The 25,827-nt window shown below is 40.7% G+C and overlaps 1 protein-coding gene across 3 annotated transcripts in view; it reads left to right on the top strand.

The window, feature by feature from the left end:
- The window catches only part of PLAGL1 (PLAG1 like zinc finger 1), a 43,561-nt gene extending 18,250 nt beyond the window's left edge, over positions 1-25,311 (top strand). For 2 of the 3 annotated variants that reach the window (XM_031504349.2, XM_031504351.2), the window contains 5 exons: positions 15,519-15,631; positions 17,881-18,030; positions 21,484-21,603; positions 23,126-23,622; positions 24,017-25,311. In XM_031504349.2, coding sequence (XP_031360209.1) covers positions 15,519-15,631; positions 17,881-18,030; positions 21,484-21,603; positions 23,126-23,622; positions 24,017-25,292 — 2,156 coding nt within the window. In that variant the 3' untranslated portion in view covers positions 25,293-25,311. Of the gene's footprint in view, positions 1-14,294; positions 14,451-15,518; positions 15,632-17,880; positions 18,031-21,483; positions 21,604-23,125; positions 23,623-24,016 lie in introns of all 3 variants that reach the window. The other variant, XM_021540404.3, reaches the window with a different exon arrangement.
- Positions 25,312-25,827: the final 516 nt, after the last annotated feature.

The raw sequence follows: 25,827 nt of genomic DNA, 5'->3' as shown, positions 1-25,827 counted from the left end.
AGTTAATACCATCAGTGGCTTAATGGAAGATAGCAATTATATGTGGAGATCAAGTTATTTGTTAAAATGCATTTTTAAAATTTCTTCTCTGAAATGGCAATTTCAGGGCATGCTTAAATGCATTTAGATACAGAGAGAACTCTAAAATAAGGAATGTTATATGCCTGACTGTATTGTATTCAACAGGCAAAACTATTATCAGGAGTGAAATATTAAAGAAAGCAGAGGGCAGGGTGACTGCATAGAGGTCATGGTCAAGACTCCTGAGCTGTACTCAGATGTTTGTCTGTTTTAGCAGTTTTATGAACTGGCAGTTTAATTTTTCTTTTTTTTCAGCTCAGCAACAGTGCCTTTCTCATGCTTCCCCTAATGATCAGGGAGCTAGAAGTTGTCACCTGAGTAGAGGCTAAAGGAGTTGGGTATGTTCTGCTCGAAGAAGAGAAGGATCAAGAGGGTCTAGTTATGGTCTTTTCAGTACAAAAAATGGTGGTTACGGAAAAGGAGTTGGAAGCAGCCTTTCCCCAGGCATGCAGTGTGACAGGACAGGAGGCAATGGCCACAAGTTGCTTTAGGGGAGGTGTTTGTGGAGGTAAGGGGCATTTTCAATGAGGGATCAATCAAACATTGGAATAGGCTGCCCAGGGAAGTGGTGGAGTTGCCCTCACTGGAAGTATTAGAGATATGGTTTGACAAGGCTCTAGGTAATGCTATTAAAGGGCCTGCATTCAGCAAGAGTCAGCTAGTTGATCATTACAGGTCTCCTGCAACTTCAGTAATTCCACAGTTCTGTATTTCCTTGTGTTCTCAGCTGTCTTCTGTGCAGTGAGCTGTCATCCCTACCAGCTGTCCCTGGTCTTCTCAGTATTGTACTGCCTCTGCTATGCCAGGTGCTGTGATACTTTCTCATGTTAGTGGGATAGACATTGGTCTTCTCCCTTGGAGACGTGTCAGTGGCCCGGAGGCGGTGCCAGTGCTGAGGGAGCTCTCCAGGTTCCCGCTGGTGGGTGTTTGTGACAGCTGGGGAGTACCTTGGTAAAACATCAGTGCACAGGAAAATGCTAAAGAATGACGTGGCAAATCTGTACAAATGTGAATTTACTTCAGCTCTTTATGTCTGTCGGTATATAAATAAATATTTCAGAGCCAGCCTGTGAGCTCAGTACAAGCATATACTAACAAGCAACAAACACTAGGGTGTGTGTGAGGGATAATATCTACCACACTGTGTTCCACTTAAGGAATTTAGATATAACCAAACTGTTTGTTAGGGAAAAAAGATGGAGATGAGGAGCATTTAGACTTGTGGAGCTGCTTCCAGGTGGTCTCAGCACGATGTCTCTGGCTCTTACTGTTTAGCAGTAAATGTGTAGCCTAACCACCAGTCCTTAAGCTTGACCATGACATTGTCTTTTGCTAATGCTTGGTTCAGTACAAGGTCAAATTTTAGCATTAAAAATCTTTTTCCAGATTACAGTAATGAAGACAAGATGTATAATGAAAAAAAGTAAAAATTCTAACCAAACTGGAACAAACCCCTTAAATTCCTTAGAAAAAACCCCACTGCAGTCTAGGGCGAATTGCACAAAGAAAATATCATGGTTGCACAATACAAGGGCTGCTGCAGCTAGACCTCAAACTCCAGCAGCTAAGTCTTCAAGCTTGTGGAAATAAATCAGAAAAGCCAACATTCCAGAGAAGTTTCAGCACAATGAATTTGAGGTAGCAAACATTTCTCTGGTTTAATATGGAGCAGCTAAGAAAAAAAAAGACATTTATGAAAAGCCTGTCAGCTACTGAGGTTCGGCTGATCGGGGAAGCAGCAGACTTCCCTTGGAGCTTGTTTTTCTTTTTATCCTTGGATGAACTAGTGTGCAGTATATTATGCTGCCTGAATGTAGGGGTTTGTCACGGTTAGTACCGCGGGCTGTCCCAGGAATGTAGGAAGGCGATGGGCGTGAATGGAGCGTGCAGTGGTCGGTGGGGATAGAGCCCACTCTTCGGGAAACCTGTTGCTGCTCCTCTCAGCCCAGCCGGCCAAAGCCAGGCAGGAAAGGAGGTGGGTCTTTGATCTCTTTGTTGTAGCTGCTCCCTGGGAATTTGCTGAAATCAATGCCCTGTTTTCCTGAAGAAATGAATGGTTATGCCTAACTAGCTTTGTGAAGCGCTGGGGAATTCACTGCTTCTGTTTATTGACAGCTGAAAAGGAGCACATGGTCCTGAATGGGTCCTCCTGGGGAAACAAAACAGAGAGGAGTTAGACTTAGTTGAATACAGGGGCATTTGGAAAAGTCTGCCGAAGGAGGATGATATGGTTCCTTACACCCTGTACTAGCATAGCCTGACTTTTTACAAAATTTGCCATTTAAAATGAGGTAAGGTTTGTTTTGATTTCCCATATGAAGCGCAATCATGAAATGTTTGCAGTTCTGTTCTTGAGTGCAAAACCAATGTTTGAGTTGTATTCTGTCATGGGAAATACCTAAGTAACTCTTGTGCTGTTTCTAGCCTCTGTGTGAATTCATTTGTTCTTTATCTAATGGTGATTAATGAATATGAAAAGTAATAGAAAAAGAGTATTCAGGTCTTCCAGTCAGGTCCTGAACCTCAATCATTCATGTAATCTATGATATGCAATTTTTTTATATGTTTGAAAATCAGCTGAGTTGCATCAGATGATTTCTTAACTGGTACAGACTGCTGTGTCAATACTTATACACAAGGCAGTGACTAACAAGAGGGCCTGTCTGGCAGAAAATCTGAGAATCTCAAAATCCTTTGAAATGTGAGGATAAGTTTCCAAACCTCTGTCTCCATTCATGGACTTCAGGCAAGAGGTAGACTCACCACAATGCTTGCTGCTGGCTTTAGGTGTACATGGTATTTTGTAAAGACAGAAAAGAATAGCAAGAGAAGGATGATAAGGAAAAAGCAGTATTTTCATTGTGCGAGTCCAGAACAGTTTATTAGACCAAGGGCATTTGGTGTGTAATTCATATGTAAATTTTCTACTGAAAACAGGAGAACAAATTGCTGGAGTTTTTACATTAGTTTCTGTGGTGACTGAAGGAAAATATTTCTGAGCTGGTGCAGCTACAACTTTCAGGTGTGGCTCACTTACGATAGCAGGAAAACTGTTAAGTAATGTAATTTCTTCCTTTGTTATTTTAAGTGTAAGGGCAAGCTGAGAACACAGTAATTGCCACCATGCAGCCTTATTCTTACATGGCAGTAGGAATTGCTGTGTTTTTGTTGCAAATCCCATTAAAAGTGTCTGTGCATGGGTGCAGTAGTTTGAAAACTCTCAAGGAGTCCCCTCATTTTGAGAGAAGTGCTTGGGAAGTTTCATGTTTTTTTTGAATAGTTTCTGTTCCCTCAGTCTGGCATTTTTTCTTTGAGTGATTTTGAGCTAGTAATCTTACAGTTTTGTTGCATTTTGTGCTTTTCCCAGCAGATAACTTATTTGTTTTTCTTGGAAGAATTTGGGCTCCATATGCAAACATGCTTTCTTTAGATTACTTTGTGATCCTTAAAATGAAAATACATTTCTTAACTGTAGAGCATCAACGTGTTTGCTTGTAGCTTCTGCTGTTAAGTCTCCAAGGTTTTCAGAGAGAAGAAGCAAAAAAAAGCAAATGCATATGTAATTTTGACTAAGATGTGAAAACACTGAACTCAAGCAGGTAGATATCAAAGTTTGTGGGCTCTGTTGTCATTATTGTTATCCAAATGTATCAAGACTGTTTTTTGACCTCACTTAAGTGTATTTATACATATAGGAATTGGAAGCCATTAAAATCTAAAGCTAAAGCTAATATAAAGTTAACATTTAAGTTGGACAGGAGCTATATTTGTAAGTCGTTTTAGTGCTGTAATCTAGATGTGTTACGAAAACATTGACCAATGAGGGCTCCTGGGTACTTGTAAAGGTGCAAATAGAAAAGAATCGCAGTTGCGGAAAGCTCAGTTGATCGGGGCTTTTTTAGTTGGTGTAATGGGGAAGAAAGTGGGTGATTCATGTGTGACACAGAAGGTGGCACTTGTTCCCTGTTCCTCGGGCGATAAGACAAGGCAAAGTGTGTTATGTTTAACTTACTGGACTGGAAGGTGCTTAGGCAGATGTGAGTAGGGAGGTGCATAGGGACATTCTGGCAGGACAGTTGTTCCTTTGGCTCTTCTAACATCTTTATTAAAGATGAAATTGTTTTGACCTATTGGCAGTGTTGAAGTGGAAGAAGTATAAAATATTTGATTTATAACCAACAGAGTAAAATATACCAAATACAAGGTGAGATATGTAATCATACACCGCTTTAAGTAAATATGCATGTTAAATAACCAGAGTTATATAAATACATATCTGAGGAATGGTGCATTTCCCCCAAGGTGATGCCTTTACCATCTATTCATCTTGTTCTTCAAGCTAGGATGGTATGAAAACAGGAACAAATTCTTTGCAACTTGCCATTGCAAGATTGCTTCTTAGATTAATGTACGAATTTTTTTGTGTGCATGTGTGTGTAACTTTTGAAAGTAATTAAAAAAACCTACAGATTAATCAGAAATCCATAAAAAGTGTTTGAATTTTATTTGATCTCAATCTAAGATTACTGACATCAGAAAAAATAGAACTGTATGGAGATACTTTATAATCTGAGTTGAGAGCTTAATCTATAGAAAAAATCTGCAATTTTTTTAAACTCACAAATTTTTGCACCTCTCATGCTGTTCTCTTATAATAATCTATAATAATGTACTTTGCATTTCTGTGTCTTACAGGGCTGTCATTATGCCTCAGGAGAATAGTTACTGTGAGGAAAACATACTATACTGCTGTTTAACTTGTTGTCAATCTTATTAGCATTTTTTAATCAGACTGTTAAAGAAGTGCAGGTAGACATAATTTCTTTATGACAGTATTAGTCAAGACATTAGCTAATTATCATATGGTTTTCCATAATAATATTTTTGTAGGAAAAAAAAAAAAAGGTGGATCTCAGGAAAAAGAAAATGAATGAATGGAAACACAGATATGATACTTGCACATGTATTTTTTCACAGAAATAAATTTTTGTGTCTGTTCAGCAGCAGACCTTCCTAATGCCTATGTGGTTTTTTTTTAAGGAAATCACTTCATGCCTTAAAAGAGGAGAATAATTTAACAGGGTCATAAAGGCTAAGGATGAGAGTCTCCTGCCCATTTTGTTCCCAGAGAGGCTGGGAATCAAACATGCTTTTCCTGTTGGAAATGAAGCAAGGAATAACAGAAGTTGTCTATTACAAAGTGGATGCATAGTAAGAACTAAAGCTGTTCTGCTAAGCTGTTAATGACCCTTCATTTACAAAAGTCAATGCTTTTAAAAGACAACTCCTTCATTTTTGTATTTTAGAGATATACTTTAGGGTTGATTGATAAAAAAAGCTAACTTTTTTTCCCTTTTGGGTGAGTGGGAATATCAGCAGGAAGTTTGGATGGCTCACTGAGGAAGTTAACTCATTTTCCAGTTTTATTAATAGCTTCCACTGAATGCAATATGGTCTGGAGTGTTCTTTCAGGACTCTAAGGTCTCAGCCTGAGACCAGCCTGACCAGTCCTAAGTGTCTATGTATTCACTTCTCCACACAGACTTCTTTCTTTCCTAATGTGGCTACTTGCACATCAGTGGACCCATGTGCACAGAGTAATACCTGCAGAAGTGGGTCCTGGGGTGCAAACACTGCACTTTGATTCCCAGTAGCTGTACTTGCTTCATGTTGTTATATGTGCCTCTAAAGACATCAGGTTCTGCAGCCACAGGATGAGTACGGTATCTCTTCGCTCTGCATGCCGTGCTTCCTCTTTGGGTTCTGGAGTAAACTCATGTCACCTGCTCCAAAGTGTGCCAGCCTGCCTGGTTCTTTCTTCCAGTATGCAGTTGGAGATATATGCCAGCTGCTAGTGTCTTTGGTAAAGTTCCCATGAGTCCATGTTGAAAGTCACCAGGGAAAATGAAGGATTGATTTGGGCTTGTTTCCTTAGGAGAGGTAGCTTTTGTCACCAAGTTTTCCACCAGTCTCTTCAACACAACATTTGGATTTGGTGGCTGGTAACATCCAAGTTCAATGAAGGAGCAAGAGACCCAATCTAAGGTTCCCTTCTAAGGGAATGTTGCAAGGATTGGAAATATTTCAACTAATTGATACTAAATTTTAGTCATTATAATTGCTGCACTTCCTTTATCAGAATTGAAACCGTGTTGACCTGCCATCAATAAAACTGCTGACAGTATTAATGCACTTAATGTGGTGTGTATGTGGCTGCATGCATGTGTATTTATACATATGCGCATTTAGGAAGATGTATTATATGGGGTTTTTTCTGCTATTACAAAGATGGAAGATTCTGGTGTCTGTGTTGAACTGCCACAGCAGCATTCATATTTTCCACTAAAATGTCTCACACTAATATAAATCAACTGTCCTGCCAAAAATCTCTCCAAAAGGAAAGTGCTTGAGATAAAAGTCTTCTGCTATGGTAGGTAGAATTTGTGATGTGGGAGATGCAGATTAGGGGGTCCAACGTGTGGTCCAGGAACCACAGGGTGCCTGTGTGCAGTTTGCATGTGACTCTCTTGGTGGCTGTCTGTGTTTCTGTGACAGGGGGATTTTACTCTTGCTGTCTGTTGTATAGAAGCAGCATAGTTTGGACAGTGCTAGTGAAGATGTAAGACAAGCAGAAGGTGTCACAGACAAGGAGCCAGAGCCTTGCACCAGGTTGGTCTGCTGCTGGCTGCTGGGGAAGGTGGGCAGAGACAGCTTCCCTCTCAGACAGCTTTTTGCTGGGAATTTCATTGGACTATGCTATGCTGTCTCGGGTTCTTTCTCATAAGAAGTAGTAGTTGTTTCTGTGAATTTGCTGTTAACTTCCTTCCCTGTTTCTGGGTATGATTTTAAATGATTTCATGCCAAGACAGTGGAGGAAGAGAAGGAAAAAAAAAACAAACCTGGAAAATCCAACTGCATTTTTCAATATGATTGTTTGAAATGTGCTCAGCTTTCAATAGAAAGAAAAGTCTCTTTGCACTGATTAGAAGCTATTACATGTAAACTATGGGAGGTGACTTCACTTGAACTGTGCTCATTTATGTATATAGGTTCTGATAACAACCAAACCCTGTGTGGTGTACTGGAAATGTGACAGGTAAGTTTTATCCCAAGAATAACCAGAAAATGATTATTTTTAAAATTAGCTTTCAATCAATGAATTTTCAAAATCAATGGATTTTTTGACCTCAAGTCATTTTTATACCAAGAACTTTGATAAACTAGTTGATCAGACTGCAGTGAAGTTTGCACCTACTTAGTTTCCCTCCTGTTTGGTTTGTTGGGGCTTTTTTCTCCATTAGTTTTGTAGAAAAGATGTGTAAGTTACTGCCTTTTTGGGTGTTCAGACAGTGAAGGTAACTTTTTTCTGTGGAGTTTGTAAGATACAGCAGAGCACAGGTGTGCTTTTGCTGCACAGCCTTCATGGGAAAATGCTGAAACTGCTGAATTCCATAGCCCAGCTGTGCTTCTTGAGATTTCTCTAAGTGTTTTGCTTCTCAGATTTGCTAGACAGAATGAGCACGGTGGAAAGCCTCATTTGGATTGGTGTGAGACTGTTTTTTTACAGAATGCTGTTTAAATTCCTCTGGGCTGTGCCTGTTGTAGTACTTCATGGCCACCAGGTGAAAGACTTTCTGTTCCAGATGAGCTTGATTATTGTCATGATGACTCCCTATAAGGAACGAGTAATGAATCATAGTGTTTGTTATCTTGTATGTGTTTGTATAACAAATAGTTCTGCAGTTTGGAAGAATTTACATATTGGAACTTGTGTCTGTCAGAAAAATGCACACATGCTTTGTGTTAGGCTTCTTCAGAGTCAGATAAGTCCTGAGCCACCCTTCTAGAGGCATTCTTCCATAAGAACAGCTGGTCAGGATCATACTGCTGTGAGGAAGGAGCAGGTGCTTTGACAGATGATCTCCCATTGCTGAAAACCCAAGGGTGTACTCTCCTTCCAGATCTTTATTCTTGGAAACAAAGACAAGCACAGGGAGGATGGAGGTGAGGTGAAGGAAGGTGTTACAGCAAATCAGTGGCTGGGTCAGGGTGCTTGAGAGCCAGGTTTACCTGCAGTGCTGGATTTTAGGGAATTGGCTTGACCTGCCGGTCTGACTGAATGTATGGGGTGGGGTGGCAGTAAAGCATGTTTGCTGTTCTCTTTCTCTGTTTCTGTCTCCAAATATAGTAACTCATTTTTAAAGTTTTGCATTTTAGTAGAGTGAGGTCATGTTCCCATGAACATGTTTAATGTTCAGAATGATTTCTGGGATGTTTGCAAACCACCTACTGTTCTCCTTCCCAGGGAGGGGGCCCCAGGAGCAGTAGGCATTTACGTGCAGGGTGCCACTAATGCCTGAGCAGGACCAGGACTCCTCTTCACCCTTCACCTGTGCCTCAGGAGCTCCTGTCCTCTCACCAGAAAGCCTTGGCATGGCACCACAAGGACTTCGTAAGGGGCCAATATTGCCCCAGCAGCATGTCCACAGTTTCTGTGCTGGTGCCACCAGGTAGAGGCTGCAAGGCTTCAGGGTTTCCATGCGTCTCAAACAGGGGAACTCTCTGCTTAAAATCTAAAGTGTCCCTCTTAAGTACATAGGAGTAAATCTGCCTTCTTTTTTTATTTTTTTTTCCCATCCTTGTCAGGCTGGTGTTATTTTGGGTGCAGGGTTATGGAAAATACTGCACCTGCTTCCCAAATAATACAGTGTCATGCACAGAAGTGCAGGTTTTCAGTCTTTATCCAGGTGAATGCTTAGGATTGCAAGGTCAGCGTGTAGTGGGGTTTCTTGATTTATGTATTTTTTCTTTTTTTCAATGTAGAGCTGAGCAGTTGTACGTCTCTGCTAATACAAGGTTTTGGTGTATGACATAGAAAAGACATGAAAAGGAGACATTGAGAAAATGTTTACCTATTTTGATGCTGGACTAGGGATCAGTTTTTCTAGTTAACAAGTAAAGATCAATCTACAGACAATTTAGCATAAAAAATCAGAAGTTAATGGGATTTGAATAAAATTATTCTGAATTCTGGTAATTGTGACAAGTTCTATTTTACTTCAATATAAATAGAATCAATTATTAATCAGTTAAAATCTTCATTTTGCACATCAAACTTAGCCTATAAGGCTTCTTTCATAAACTTTTCTACAGAGAAAATGTGTGTCAATGGCCCACAACAATGGGAAAATAACTTGTGATTAACTGTTTGCTAATTGAGTAATTGAATTTTTTGCCAAATAAATTGTAGAACAAGGATTTCAAGCTTTTCCAGCACAAAGTGCTGCAGAACAAACCTCAGGCTGGAAATCCTCGTGCACCTTTGGCTAAAAGAATCAAGACTGGCATGCGTAAATGTATTTCAGAAAATATCCAGAAAGTTATTTTGCAGTGTTCCCCTCTGTGAAGGCTGAACAAGGCTAACGGAGTGCTACAGTTTTACTCTGGAATAAATTACTGTTGTTTGCTATGCAAATCTTATGATTGTAATTAGGCTAGGATTTCAACTGCTGTGTACACTGATCTTTGTTCCCTCTGCGCATGGGAGCTAATTCTAATGCTGCAAAACAGCACAGTAAATGCCAAGGTCTGCTCAGCCTCTGATCATTTCTCACAGGCTGCATTTGCTCCAAGTGGACAACTGAAAAGAAATTATTTACTTCTGCCTTCACAGGGGACGTAATTGCATCTTGTGGGCCACTGAAACGCTCAGGTACTGTAAAGTCTCACTTGAAAGCAGGGGTTGGAGAAAACGCAGGGAGGAGGTCCTGATAGACATCTAGTTTTTAGCAAACTGGTTTTAAAAAACAAAGTTCTGCTGCTGGCTGGTTAAGGATCTGGTGGCATGTGTGAGCTATCAGGACAGTGATTGCAGTTCCTAGTATGGCTATGTATAGCTCCCGTTATCTGTGCAGCAGGGCTCTGTGTGACCGCAGCCCGTGGCTCCTTGCCCACACTAATGAGCTCTCCCCGAGGCCGGGCTTGTGCCTGTGGGGGTGGCACAGGGCTCCAACCGTGCTGCTGTTTTGGAAACCAGTTTGTTGACTGTGCTCAAGTCCAGCTTGCCCAAGGTGCCGTGCCAGCTTGGCTACTGTTGGCTGTGGGAGCTTGTCCCAGTGCAGCGTGGCTGGCCCCAGAGCTGTCTGGAGGACGAGGCAGGCTGGCAGCTGAGGCTGTCAGGCTGTGTAGGCTGCAGCAAGGAGAACTCTCACCTAGACCTGGACTGGGGTGAAGCACCAGCATGGTGAGGCCAGTACAGGTGAGCCACACTCACAGCCCGTTCTCCTCCCTGGGAATACAGCCTCCAGTGTCCAGTCAGCTCGTGTGGTGGGAGTGCATCCTGCGGGCAGCGGGTCTCAGTTTTGTGATGACCCAAAGAGCAGGGGAAAGCCAGGGGTTGGCTGCTGTCAACCATGCCTCCCAATATGTGGGAGATGTGGAGCAGAGGCACTCAGGTGCGGGGCTGTCAGGGACATGTACCCTTCTCTTAGCCCCTCCAGCAGTGCTTAGCAGGGGTGAACACCTTGTCCTTGCGACTGAGGTGGTGGCTGCACACCCGTAACCTGGTCAGAGCCTGCACCTGCTCCAAGGCTGGGCTCTTCTGCGTGCCTGCCGTCCCACTGCTGCAGGGAGGCTCAGCAAAATAAAAATCTTAACAGCTACAAGATCTATTAACTTGGGCAGTTTCACCTACAGAAAGACAAAAAGGCATTATTTGGAATTTTTTCAGAATCATTGCAAGAACAGAGGAAGAATGAAGAAGTACTCTCTAGGGGACAATACAGCATTGTTTTTCTAAGGATGTAGTAAATGACACAATCTGGTTTTTAACAGCTTGTAACTCCTGTAAATCTTGTTTATTTCTTTTTGTTGCCTACTCATATAAATCACAACAAAGCAGAGGAATAGTGGTGGTTTTACTTTTTCTTGCCTGCTTGCACGTGACCTCGAATCCATTAATTTTGTTTGTGTATATAAAATTTAAGGGATAAAGGAAACTTAAAAAGCATCGAGTTACTAAGGTGCCTAGCAAAAAGCAGAAGAAATCTTCTTTGCAGAAAGTGATTTTTCTGACCAAGTGTTTTTCATTTCTAGTGCTATGATGACAAAGTGTATGTTGTTTCCATAGCTGGATGCACCCTATTTCAGAACAGGTTAGAGTGTTCTGAAGCTGTTGTTAAAAAAATATATATTTCACTTAATTAGCCAAGTTAAAAAGTGGCATAAAATCTGTGTGAGCTTTACAAACTCTGTGCTGCGGCTCTATGCACATTCCTTTGCCAGTGGCATCTGTAATGTAGTATTGAAACACACAGGATCATGACTTGGCCTGTAATTATCTTTGAGGAAGAATGTGAACTTGACAGTTTTGCACTGTTAGTTTTGGGGAAAGAAGTTACAAAGTTCTCAGTTTCCTTCAGTAGCCCCTAAAATTATTCTATTTGCAGTGCTCCAATCCTGTTTTTCTGGTACACCTGGCAATCTTTAGAATGCACTAAATTTGCAGTCAGGGTGCTAACATGTTGGTGTGGGGTCAGAAATATTGTGTAGTGAATGTAATTCTAGTATGCCTGTTATTTAATAACTTAAGTCATTCTTATCTTCATGATCCATATAATGAAACATAGAAAACCTTAGAACTAGTGTTGGACAGCTCTGGATATTTCACAGAATTGCTGAATATTCTTTGTTGGAAGGGACCCACAAATGTGATAAGTCAAATTCTTAAGTGTACAGGGACTGAACCCACAGCCTTGGTGTTGTTAGCACCAGGCTCTAACCAACTGAGCCAATCTCATATTTCAAGGTGCTGGGCAGCTATGCCAGGTCAGAATCCCAGGCCATGCTAGCAAGGTGCTTAATAGCGCTTCCAGCTCTGCAGTAGTTTTGTGAAGGGCTAGCTGATGTCTTTGTGCTGCTGCTGAGGTGTGCTGCCTTGGCAGCTGTCTGTGGGGCTGCTCAGCTTGGAGACCCTTACTCAACTCCCAGTTAGATGCAAAGCAGTTCCTGATTTTAGAAGAGAGCCTCTCTACTACCCATGTGTAAATAATTTCAGACCTTTTGTCTTGGGTCTGGAGGACCAAGGAGGGTTAGCTAATGGAGCACTACTGCAGAATTTGGAAGCTGATTCAAGGGATACCCTTTTCCCCTGCTTTCCCTTTCCAGCCTTCCTGGGAGATGCCCACCCTGGAGCCTTGGAGGTGGGCACTGCCTTGGGGCAGCTAGACGGTTTGCTCAGGAGCTTGCTAGTGATGAATCACAGAGGTATGGCATGGATTGATAAGGTCGTGTACTTTATGATTAGACACATCCTTCCTCTAACAGGAGTTCTTTGTCTCCATTTTGCTTTTGGTAACGTGTTTCGGCTGCTTGCATACAATGACTCTCCAAGCAGGAGCTGTTTGACTTGAGACAAAGTCACTATTATTCCAAGCAAGCTCAGGAAGCTCTCATAATTTTGTTGCACTCGGAAGGGTAAATTTATTTAAAAGACAATTAAGTTAAATCACCAAGGAAATATTTTATTTTCTTGCAGCCTGTCTGTAAAGGACTTTTGGGTACCTAAACAAATGTATAACATGAAAAATCTACCTGGCAGCTATATTGTTGGGCTTTTTGTGCATTTTAAGTGATGGCTGTAGGAGGCATGTTCTTTATCTGTAGCACTAGCAAAAATAAGTAATATTTTTCAGCTATTCACAGTGCAGGTGTGCAGGCTGGGAGCCATGGAAGAAGAAAACGTCCATGGTCCACAAATTATTAAGAAATACTTACTATTGTAATGCCTGCAGCCAGACCAACACACAAGTCTATCTATTTCCTCAGCTGGAGTTGATGGAGAGCCCAAAGAGCTAGGTAGGAATGGAATACTTTAGGCTTATCTGGGGAGATTTTGGACTAGACTCTCAAGGTGCATGATTTAGTCAAGCAGCTGCTTATGTTTACAGACATAAATCTTTTTGAGATACCCTGAATATGACATTTCTGGTGCTACTGTCCTTTTTCAAAGACTATCTCTGATGTCTCTCCAGGCAGTATCTCCTGAGCCCTTTATGCTCCTTGGCTACAAGCCCCTGTCTGTGATGAAGCCTCACCTTTCCAGCCCCAATCTCTGCTGCAGTGCTCCCTTGGGCTCCCCTGGCTGTTCTGGCTCCCCTCCTCTGCTCTGTATTGTCACTTACTGAATAGACTTGCTCAGCAGAGTTTTCAGAAGGAAAACAAAACGAGGTAGTCATGGATGACCAATATCAGCTTTTCTTTTTAACTCAGTCATAAAGCACTGTTGGCTCACTGTTTCTACTGTCTATAAAAAGGTTTTGTGCAAGAAGTCCCCTTTTTCCCATCGCCCTGTGTGACACCAGTGCTGAGCTGACCTTCTGCTAGAAAGGCTCATTGCTCAGTTTTGTCACTGCTCTGTATGAGTTTCCCTGGCAACCAGTGAGCTGCACTGAACCAAAAATATCTTGCCAGGGGAAAGTCAGTTTGCAGACATGTATTTCTCTTTAATGAGTTCTCTGGATGGTCTGTGTGTTCAGCCTGCAGATGTCATTATTGGGAACCGACAGCTGAGAGATGCAGTGTGGCCCTTTTCCTTACTTCCACAGGCAGAGCAGCCTATGAGGAGGCTGCCCCTTCATGACTGTCAACTGAGCTGGGGCTGTAGGACTCATCATGCTAATTTCTCATGGTACCCTGAAAGTCTTGTCTTCTACTGAGAATGGTCTGTGCAGCAGACACAAAGTCTTTCTTGGATTCCTTGGATCTCTGCAAATTTCAGAATTTCATAGTCACAGAATGGGTAAGGTTAAAAGGGACCAACCTTACCTAGGTTATTGCTAACAACTTTGTCCACATTTCTGTACAAATATATGCATCTTTACAACTAGACACACAATGAAGTCTGTTTTTGCTCCCATCCTAGTCTCTAAAGGCACAGTTTGCGACACCTCCAAATAAGCATATGTATAAATCTTTGGAGGTCAAGACCCACCAATTTCCTCAGGAGAGAATTCACAAGCAGGAGGTGTTATTTTAAACCTTCCTTGTTTAGGTTTGATATGCAGATAATATTTTCACTACCTTATGTAGAACACTCATGTGAAGAAAAGCATTTGTAATTCCAGATGTGTTCTCAAGATGACAAAATTAGAAGAGACTAAATTGGAAAGCAGTATGTCATTTTTAGTAACAGGTTCCCTTTTCTGGATTTGTAGGGTGTGAGGATTGCGGTAAAAGCCTTATAGGAGAATGCAAACTCCACGGACCACTCATCAGGGCTAAAGATAGGGTTATTCCCAGCCGAGCCCGCCTCACCCTACCTCACTACCTCACTTTGCGAGTGTTGGAGCTGAGAGCTGGAAACCAGCAGAGTAAGTATTTTAGCTCTTTTTCCCACATTTGAGAAGAAGGAGACAAAAACACTGGCCTGTTTTCATGAGTAACTCAAGGCATAATCATTGGGCATTACCATTATGAAGACTGCTTTCAGCAGGGCACAGCTAAAGCTCAAAGTCAGCTACTGTTTTTAATGACTGACTTCTGGTAGTAGACGCATAAACTGATGGCAGGACATTAGCCAGAGCTGGTGTGACATTTAGCTGTGAACAACCAGTTAGCTCTGTTCAGTCAATCCAAGTTTAATGAATGTTGAATTTGTATCTAATAAAAACAACCATGCACTACTACTGTTTTTGTCTTTTCCCCAAGCATGCAAAACAGGAAAGAGTATTCAATGAAAGGTCAGAAACAAAATGGTAAATGACATCCCTTATCCACCCCCTGCAAAGTCAGAAGATCACAGTGGGGTAATTTAACTTTTGCAGCGTTTTCAGTTTGTATTATAGAAAGACTGCTGTTTCCTTGTGAAAGCAAAGCAATTTGAATGCCCAAACATGAACAAAGGAATGATGTTCTTAGTGTGCAAATTTTCCACAGCTACCTGTATAAAATTAGTCCTGACTAAATTGCTTCAGACAGAGAATTACAAGATGCCTATTACTCCATTGATCTGGCAGTGGAATAACTGGAATGATTAAGAAGGCTAATACTGTATTTTTATAGATTCTCTCCACTCTTATTGGGAGATAACAACCACCCAAATTATGCCAAAAGGCAGAGGACTACGATGACATCAGTTTGTAGATTGAGTAGTACCAACATGTTTGTGTTGCATACTCAGTTTAACATCCAGTCATGGATTTTTGGTACTTTTTTATTCAATGTAGTTCCCATTAAAAAAAAAAAAAACAAAACCAGTACCTATTTACACCCTTTTTAGATTCTTCACCTTAGAATTATTTAATGGGCTTATTTGTCTAGAAAAAGAATCCATGTGTTCTGCACAATTTTGTTTATCTCCATTTTCACAACTGTAAGCATACAAGAAATAGTTTGTGATGTCTGTACTAATATTAGACTTCTCTTTGTTTTCTTCACAGTCCTTGGTGTATTTGCAAAGAAAGTAATACAGAAGAGAACACAATTTGGCCCTTATGTTGGTCAACTGTCTACAAAACTGACCTGCTATGATGAGAGCAGACTAGTCCTGCAGGTAAAAGTCCACTGCCTTTCTGTGGAGTGTATATGTGTCTTTAGCAGCTCATACTTATTTATGTATTTTAATCAGTCAATTTGCCATCTGATCTAGTTCATTATTTGTACTTTTGATGTGTAAGTATCATTAGGCAGTACAGCATAAACTGAAATACCCAAATGTTCCTGTATACTGTGTTTTCTAGAAGTTTGGTTTCCTGCTTTCTAGTTTTACCATTTCCAGGGTGTTAGGCCTATCAGTCTGATAGCTCTTGATAATCTTTTCTGGGAACATGGCTACTGAACTTTCTTCCCAGGTAACACAAAAGGATATGTGCTTTGCATCATACCGCTGGGAGGTTTGAGTTTTTGCACTGAGTTAGTGAGAGCAACAGAAATATACACTAAGGCACTGGCTTAGTAGGGAGAAACAGATAGGGAAGAACTTCTTAATTAATTTTAAATGTTATTGTTATTAATTAATAATTGCTAATTTATATATAGACTTTGATACACAGTGCGCTACCTCAGTTTATTTAATCAGATTGTTATTTAGGGCTGGTACCTTCTGTTGCTGCACACATAGGTACTGACTGTTTCACCTGGACCATGACACTATTATTTGTTCTTTATCCAGCAAAAAATTGTTGCCTCTCAGGACTAGCCCAGCTTAGACAAATCTGCATTGACATCCTTTCCCACAGGAATTCTTGGGAGTTGCAGTTAATCACAATCCTCTGGGCACCAGTCATTGCATTTTGCTGTCAGGATCGTGGCTGAGCAAAGCTCTGTGTCATACAGAGAATCCATGGTCAAGCCACAGCCTCTGTCAGGACTTCCCAACAGCTCATGGTTCCTCCAGAGTTTGCATTTCCTATCAGGCCCTCTCAGTCCCAAACAGAGAGACAGCAGCAGCAGCTGTCCTGTGACACACTCAGTGTCTTCATTTGAGCTTTCTCCAGAAGCCTGGGACTGGAAAACACTGTGTTGTGTGGAAATACTTCTGAACTTGAGTTTGAAAGCTTTAAAGTAGTAATAGCTTCAGTAGTTGCTATAGACCTGATTTGCACATGGAAATCACAGGAATCATCTGCCAGGAAAATAACACTAGCCTTCTAATGGATTTTCACAGCATGTGGACACCAGAAAAGGTTTGTTCCTCTCTGTAACTAAATATCTTCAGTCTTTTGATTAGACACTATCAAAAATGCAGAAAATGTACTTCTCTAACAATGGATGGATGAGCTAAGCACCCAGTTCCTTCCTCTTCACCAAGCCATTGTAAACCACACCCTATCCTCTATCAGTCAGCACCATTTGCTTAAAAGTATACAGTGATAAGCACAGCTCTGGCTGATGAATGGACTGTTTCTTCAGAAGAGGAGATTAGAGTCCCAGATTTCCTACGTGACAGCAGTAGCTGCCTTGACTTCTCCCTAGCATGAGTATGTGACCAAACTTGTCCAACAGGCAGGTGCTTTCATCGGAAACATGATGAAGTTAGATAAAATCGTTCCCAGAAGCAATGAAAATGCAACATTTTTTTTTGCAGTTACTTGCTCAGTTATGTGGTTGGTAGAACAAATATAAGCTGTGCTGGTATCAGTTGTGCAGTTTTGTCTGTCCATGTTCGAGAAACTATTGCAGAAAAGTAACTGTCTTGTTTGAGGTCAGTAGTTTTTGCCTCATAGGGGCATTCTCTTGGAGGGGAATCTAGGAAGAATGAATTAAAGGAAAAAAGAAAAAATATCTTTCTGGCACAACTGTTCATTTGTATTTACTTTTGCATTGTTAAGAGAAAAAAGAGAAGACTGTTAAAATGCCATTACGTTGTTTGTTACCTCTCTGGACTTATTAACACAAGCTATACAATTGTTCCATGCAAAATGTGGTAGCACTGAAGCCTGAGATTATCAAGTGCTCAGGAAGTAGATTAAGCATAAAGCTTATCTTTCTACTTGCCTGCACTTAGTTCTTATAATATTATCTTTATATAACATAAAAATGATGAACTATAAATGGGAAAACGTACAAAGACCTACAGTTATTTTAGTAGTGGGGTGCTCAGCAGGTATTCATTCTTCACTTTCTTTTGCACTTTTTGGTGTTTATTAAGAGTGATCTATTTCAAAACAATCATGATTTCAAAGGGCATATGACCAAGACAAGATAGACAACTGATAGCTGTGATTGCAAATTGAAGAAAACTAATGTGCCTCTATACAAAACTTGGTTTTATCATATTTTTTTCTCCCCACTTTGTTTCAGGTATTGAAAGATGGAGGGAAGTACTTTCTGGACACTCCCAATGAGGACTGTGGAAACTGGATGATGTTTGTCCGGCTAGCCCGGAACCAAGAAGAACAGACCCTTGTGGCTTATCAGCACTGCGGAGAAGTTTACTTCACAACAGTTAAGGTAGTTAAACCTACATTGCTCCACCTGTTATCCAAAAGGAAATTTGTAGACAAAGGTTCTGAAAGACTAGCCCTTTTACAATAACAGATTGATTATATTCTGTTAACTGGATCATTATATACATAGCACCTTTAATGTAATTTAATCTGTAGTAAAGCAAGAAGTGTATGGGGCTGGTCAGGAAAAGGTGTTGTGTACTTGCTATTAGTAGTAGTGAGGTAGTAGCTGGGTAGTGAAGAAACTGAGCTGAGGGAAGATAAAAATCATTCACGATGATAGTGTTTAAACTGAACACTGTTTAATGCCAGGTAGTTATATGGTGAGATTATTTGGCATTATTAGATTCAACAGTACTTCATTCTGGAAATAACAAATTCCTTTCTTTTATTACTCTTCTGGACACATATAGTTTTCTGAGCACATTACCCTGTGCTCAGCAACAGGGTGTTGAGTGAATCTTCATGTACAATTTTCCATGCTCTTTAAATCTGAAGACTTAACTGCAAAACTTAGAATACTGCAATGTTGCCATGAAATTATCAGTTTATGTTAGAGACTCTGAACTGCATCTTTGTCTGAAGAGAGAGAACAAGGTACTCTATGTTTATAAATGAAACTAGAACATACAGTCTTGGTTTTTATTGTTTAGGCCATTTTCTTAGGCAGAGTTGGTTTTAATCAGAAATAACTCTTTTGCACACTTGGGAAACAGAAATCTATCTGTTGAACATAATGCTTGTATTTCATTGTGAGCTACATTAAAATTTTAAAAAAAATAATATTAGTGAAAGTAGTTACTATGAATTAAAATCCAGCATTTCAGTTTCATATCCAAGATTGGCACATATTTCTGTGGCATAGAAGTATTTACATTTTTCCCCCATTTTTGTTTCTCCACCTGCACAGTGAGAAAAATATTTACTGTATATTGGTGATGAGAGAATAACGTTTCATACCGTTAAAGTCTTTTATAACAGTATGGAGTATAGTTGATTTGGGGATTAATATCTACATAATTATTAAGAAAAAAAAGAAAAAAGTGAAATAGTATATGCTACTCTGAGACATATTTAGACTATGTTTGAGATTCTCACACAGTGTATATAATTTGAGATTTCAACTTGATTGGAAATGCATGATATGCTTGTAAAATTGACAGGATTACTAATACTGTGTTTGGGAAGCATGAACTTTTCCAAGAAGTAGTTGTTATAAACTGGTAACTTAAAATTTCCAGTATGCTTTAAATTCTATTGAACCAGCTCTCTGCTGACTTCAGCACAACTCTACATACTGGCATTAATGGAGACTTGCATCCTATACACTGACACAGAGTGTCTTAGGATGATGCATGTGTCTTGGAACCTTTGCTGTGCTGTCATAGGGCATTACTTGGGTTTTGTTTCTCCCAAGTCCCAGTATCATTCAGGGTGCTGTGGCATCCTGCAGATTTTGTCCTGGTCAATGAATGTGATGGCCTTGTGCTACACTTAGGCACACCCTGCTGGTCATGCTGTGAGGCTGGCTTAAGGCTGATTCTGAAGATTCTTTCTCAAGTCATTTTTAATAAAGTGTATTAAGATGGGAATAGGATTGAGTCCTTTCCCCACTATTTTTGCAAAGAAATGGGATTTCAGTGACATGAATCTTCAGCTACTAAAGCAGACATGTAAGTGGCATCCTGACACCACCATTAGCTGACTTTCTGACCTAATGGCTGCAATCCTTAGAAATAAGTGCTTTAAAATGGTATAGAATTTTGAGGAAATAAAAATCATCCACGGTGGCTGCTGGTCTGATCCCAGGAGAGTTTCATGTGTGTGCTGCAGTTCTCTTATTGTCACTGGTGGCACAGAGTAAAGACAACTTGTAGTGGATTTGGATACTGATATTTAATGTCAGTTTTACTGAGATTAGAGCTTTTGAATTACTTGACTGTTTCACACACTGATGCACTTGTTCTCCCCTCAAAGTCACATTGACCAGCTCTCAGCCTCCCATAAAGGAGGTGGCTGCTGGTCTAGGAATGTTGGGCAGAAGTTGTGACAGTGTCACGCTGTGCTTTTTTTTTGTGGGTACCCATCTCAGCTGTCACAGGCCAAGCTCCCAGATGTCCTTAAACATTTGTTTCACAATGCATAATGAGCCTCCTAGTTAATGACTCGGCCTCATGTCCTTGATTGAGTGGAGAATTCAGGACAGACCATTTCTATTTAGGCCAGGTGTTATCAAAATGTACACCCAACCCATACTGGTTGTAGTTAGCAGGCAGGCTTGTGCTTGGCAGTTCAAAATTCAGTTTTCAGCATTAAACCCACAATTAACCCTTCACCTGTCTGCATTCACAATCTACATTGTCTTTTCCTTACCATGCTTATCCCACACCAATATTACAAAGTGAGGGGATTTTATGATGTCAAATTTTCTGGAATAAGACTCATCTGCTCTCTTTCTGGGCTAGTTTGTTTGGTTGTGTTTTGGTTTTATGTGTTTTGTTGTTTTTTTTTTTTTTTTTTTGATGACTTGAGTTTATCTTAGTAAAACTAAAACTACAAGTACAGTGCAGTTTGGCTCTACCCCTGTTGCAACAATATTGATTTTTATTATAGATGAAGATAATTGTGTACAGGGTCAGGGAGTCATGTAAATTATGACCCCAAAGTTTAGTTTTCTCTTTTGCATTTAAAGAACTAATAGATCTTTAGCCAGTGAGTGTGATCACACCTCTCTTTTTCTATTTGCTGTATTATTGACTGAAAGTATGTGTTGAAGAGGTCATAGTCCAGTCCAATGAGAGATTTGGACAAGCATGACTGGATGGGAGACTGCAGATTATGGGCTCCCTTAATCGTGTGGGGGCAGGCTTCAGTGGAAAGAGGACAGAGTTGCAATAAAGCACACTCACAGCATTAGAGCCAGCCCATGGAAGGTGCCAATTTGCCTTGCAGTCCACATACTGATCAGCTCTGCACCCATGTTCAGTGTGACATATCCAGGAGGCATCCAGGATCTTGTGCATTCACAACGCATATTTCCTTTGCCTGTACCCTATAGTTAAGTGTTGTGTCCAGTGGGCTTCCAGACATCAAGGAATGGGCATGGGATATTGCTTGGAAACACTGCTGGATGTCTGAACATCACAGACAAATATATCTCACTGAGCAAAGGTTATGAGGACTGAGGCATCCCTCCTGCTACTGGGCCCCCCCACCCCAAATCTCTGTGCATACACAATTCCACTTTTAGAAACAGAAAGTGTCAAGCCCTAGTGGGCAGCAATGCTCAAAAGGTTCTTGAATCTTGAAACTAAGTTACCAATAATTTAAACACGGTCAAAAAATGCAGTTTGGGTAAGGACAAAACACTGCACATCCCTGCCCCTCCTATCTTTCTTATTGTTTGGTTTAGGAAAATTGACACAAGTAAACATGTGCTGGTTTTTTCCGTTCACAGCCAATTGAACCCCACACAGAATTGAAAGTATGGTATGCTGCCGATTATGCCAAATTTATGGAAGCTTCTGCAGTCTTCATTAAAGAAGAATCAGATGTCTCTCCTTTGCCTCCAGTAGCAGTAAGTACCCTTACTCTGCATTGAAGCCATGACTAGACATAGTAAATTATGGGGTTTTTACATGTTTTCTCTGTTAATATAACTCTAGTAATGCAAATGTAGGCCACAGGGTACTTTTACCAATTTTAGCCAAACAGCTACTCACAGAAAGACTGTCCTTCCTGTCCTGTGTTTGTAATGCAGTGGAGCCATCAGATATAGTCAGAAGTAGGAGGCACTACTTGATGTGTTGGAAGGACTTAAGATGGGCACTAATTTTTGGATAACCAAGTTGTCCAGCCTCTAACTTTTTTCACCATTTCCCCTTCTTTTGCTCTGACTGATTGGCTGGAGTACCCACTAATTATTTCAGTCTTTCCTGTTCAGTAACCCTTCTGTTTTAATTCAAATACCTTCCCTCTGTATCATAGCAGAAATCCTTAAACTGATAGGAAACGTTTGTTAAGTGTTGAAAACATGGCTGTGAAAATCAATACTTAATCTAGAAAGAATAGATTGAAACAAATGAACCAGGAATACAAATGAACAAGGAATTCATGTTCCAAGAAGGCTTGTGAGGCCTTCAGAATATTCCCCAGAAGGAAGGTGAGGGAGAGCCACAACATCGGACACCAGTCTTAGCAGAGAGGAGGGCTGAGTTTGGAAATAAAGATGGATTGGATACAGCCTCACCATGAGCAAACTAGCCCAAGAGCAAGGGAAAAGAAGAACAGTTTATCAGAAGCATACATAAAAGGTAGATGAAGTTGAGGAAGTACATGGCCATGCATTAATTGGAAGTACATTTCATCAGTGATTGGAGACTTTTGGAAATTGTTTTTCATCAGATTTTTTTATAATATTAGTATTTAAAGTGAATTCAACTGAATCTAGTAGAGCTCTTATTTCCACAGAAGTAATACTTCCAAATAATACATTGTCTAAAAAAAAAAATTGTTTTAAGCCAGGATAGGGTTGAGATCCCTAAACCTAAGGTGTTTCTTATCCAGTCAATGGAAGTCTAATGCCAAATGTCAAGCTAAGTGAGGAAGTCTCTCCTGGAGCCATTGATCATTGCTGTGTGGTAAAGCACAGAGTCATCCCAAGACACAAAGAAATCTGTATGACTAAACTATGTTTTTATACAGAAATCCATCCCATATTTGTGTGGTTGGAATAGCAGATAAACTATGTCAGTCCAAGGATAAAGTACAATTTACAACTGTTTATTTCATAAATGCAACCAATGTAGAGACTTTGAAATTCAGTAAGCACAGATAAACAAATGTGTAGGACTCAGAACTGTTACAGTAAATGCTAAACAAAAAAATATAAACCAGTATTTAGCCAACTTTACTTTTCCTTTGAGTTTTTACTCCTAGAGAGAATCTATTGCCAGTTGAACACCTAGGTGGTAGCACATGGAAGTAAATATAACCAGAGACAATGATGAGTCTTAGAAAAGCAGAGAAGATGCGTGAGAAGAATATGACCCTTCCTTAGAATGTTTAGTAAGAAAGACCTGTCTCTGTTCTCATTGCAGAAAGAGCCCGTAGACCCTTGGATATGTTCCAGCTGTGGAAGCACTTTTGCAACTTTTGCTCTGCTGGAATCTCACCAGTGTATCCATAAAGAACGAGTGCTTCCTACAAGGTTCAGACCACCAAATAAATTGGGACCTGTAAAAGCAAAAAACAAACTCAAAGGGAAACTGAGAGGGGCGTCATTAGGCAAAAGCATTACTCAATGCTTTGGGACCATTTCCTGTTCCTCTGCTGCAAAGTTCAGCTGTGCCAGCTCAGGAAGCACTTGTGGTGCTCTCGTAAGGTTTATACCTAAATGGAGAAATGGTCGGTCTTCACTGCTGAAGGGAAAAGAAGTGAAGCAGCCAGATAGTTATCCCTGCCGACTCTGTGGGAAGATATTTGATTCCATTGACAAGCTCACGGTCCACACTTATGTGCACAAAGGGGAGCGTCCCTACAAGTGTTCACAGCACGGATGCACAAAAGCCTTCATTTCCAAATATAAACTGCTCAGGTACACCTCTGAAGGCATTCATTTTCTGCTGGGGGGTGGGGGAGGAAAGACATCTTTTTCCTTTGGGATGTTCTAGTGACAGTTAAACCCTGAGGTCCAATTTTTATTATTACTGTTTTTGATAGAATTGGAAAAAACTAGTCTCCTTTAATTATGGTGGCTACTCAAAAGGATGATGTTGAGCAGTTTTAAGCTACTCTACGCTTTTTGATTAACAACTTCCTCCCCCCCACAAAATTTAGGCTTTTACTAATAACCTGAGTATTTGTGAGAATGCCTCCCTTCGAGAATTAGTGTGTTTTCAAGTTGAGGCTGCAAGAGTTAATGTACTAGAATAAATGTGAACATAAATAACTTTTTTTGTGTCTGTGTTTTGTTTTTTTTTTTCTCTTAGGCACTCGGCCACTCATTCTCCACAGAAATCTCACCAGTGTGGCTACTGTGAAAAGACCTTTCACAGGAAAGACCATCTAAAGAATCACCTTCAGACTCATGACCCCAACAAGATGGCCTTCAAGTGTGAAGAGTGTGGCAAGAAGTACAACACCAAGCTAGGCTATAAGAGACACTTGGCTCTTCATGCTGCCACCAGCGGGGACCTCACCTGCAGGGTGTGTGCCCAAGAGTTTGGTGGTACTGAGGTTCTGTTGGAACACCTCAAAAGTCATGCAGGGAAGCCGACTGGCAACATGAAGGAAAAGAAGCATAAGTGTGACCACTGTGAGCGTCACTTCTATACCCGTAAAGATGTGCGACGTCACATGGTGGTTCACACAGGCTGCAAAGACTTCCTGTGCCAGTTCTGTGCCCAAAGGTTTGGGCGGAAGGACCACTTGACACGCCATACTAGGAAGACTCATCCGCAGGAACTGCTGAAGAGCAGGTTGCAGAATGGTGACTCAGTGGGTCTCCTTGACCAGCTCTTTTCATACAGACTGAAGGAAGATGCCAACATGCTGTCCCCTCTTCCTGAAAGGGTCCCTGTGCCAAATGGGATTGTGAATAGTTCAGAAACAGAGGAATACAACTGTTCACATCTTCATTCCCAGTCAAGCTTACAAACTGCTCTTCCTCTTGAGTCTTCTCCTCACTTGCAAAGGATGGGCTGTGCAGACAGCCTCCCAGCTGTCCCTCCCACACCATGTTCAGCAGCTGTCCCTATCAACCTGAACCTTCATCAGCCTAACAAATATGACCTTAGTTCTACCTCGTTTGCCGCAGGATCCCTCAAGAATCTACCGATAAAAGTGGATGTTAAAGGTTACAATGTGCATCTTCTCGAGGACCTGCTGTTACCAGAACCTCAGTCTCTCCACAAAATCAGTATAGAAGAAGCTTCCTCAGGGCCCGTAGGGGATACTAACAAGTACCCAGTGCACAAAGAGACAGAGGCAGCAGCTGAAACTGCAAGCCTGCCTTTCATGGATCTCACTCATGTGATGGGTTTCTGGCAGCTCCCACCAGGTGACAACCAGAACACTACTGGGGACATCACAATGGCGTTTGGCTCAGAGGAGCCATCACACAGGCTGAATGGCCTTGGCCAACAGCAAGGTTTTCAGCTAGCAACTGGTGGGATGGCCATAAACCAGCTGCATCATCTTCCTCGCTCCTTTCCATCCACTACAAATTCTGTAACATTGCCTCACTTTCACCATGCCTTCAAGTAACCACCCTCCTGTGTGGGTTTTTTCCCTTTGTTTTTTTTTTTTCTTTGGTTTTTTTTTTTAAGACTGTGCTTCTTACTAAAATCTGTTTGGACTGGGGTGTTTTTGTTTTGTTTTGTTTTGAAGAAGAACTGCCCCAGATGTTTTCAAAGCACATTATGAACATGGTAGTTAAATTCAGGATGTTAATAAACAAGAAATTCTATTTTTCATACTATTAGTTTTTTAGCATATGACAGCAGTAGAACTAACATATTTCCCTCAGCTCCCTCTATATTTTTTTTTCTTTTCATGCAAACAATTGAATAAATATCTTCAGTGACAGCAAAGTGTGACAACAGGCACAATAAAACTATGGCTACTGCAATAGGAAAAATATGGTTAGGGTGAATGGGAAGTGGGGGGAAATCACAAAGAAATCAAGTTAGTGAGCCATAAATCACAGCAAATTTGTACACATGGCAAATGTAACAAATGATTTATCAGCATCGGTTAGATTTCTGTTAAGCACTTAATTAATGAACTTTATTAATCCTTA

Source organism: Lonchura striata, chromosome 3 (assembly GCF_046129695.1).
Source record: "Lonchura striata isolate bLonStr1 chromosome 3, bLonStr1.mat, whole genome shotgun sequence".
NCBI classification, from domain to species: Eukaryota; Metazoa; Chordata; class Aves; order Passeriformes; family Estrildidae; genus Lonchura; species Lonchura striata.
The sequence above is the reverse complement of the archived record's forward strand: the minus strand, read 5'-3'. Positions and strand labels throughout refer to the sequence as shown.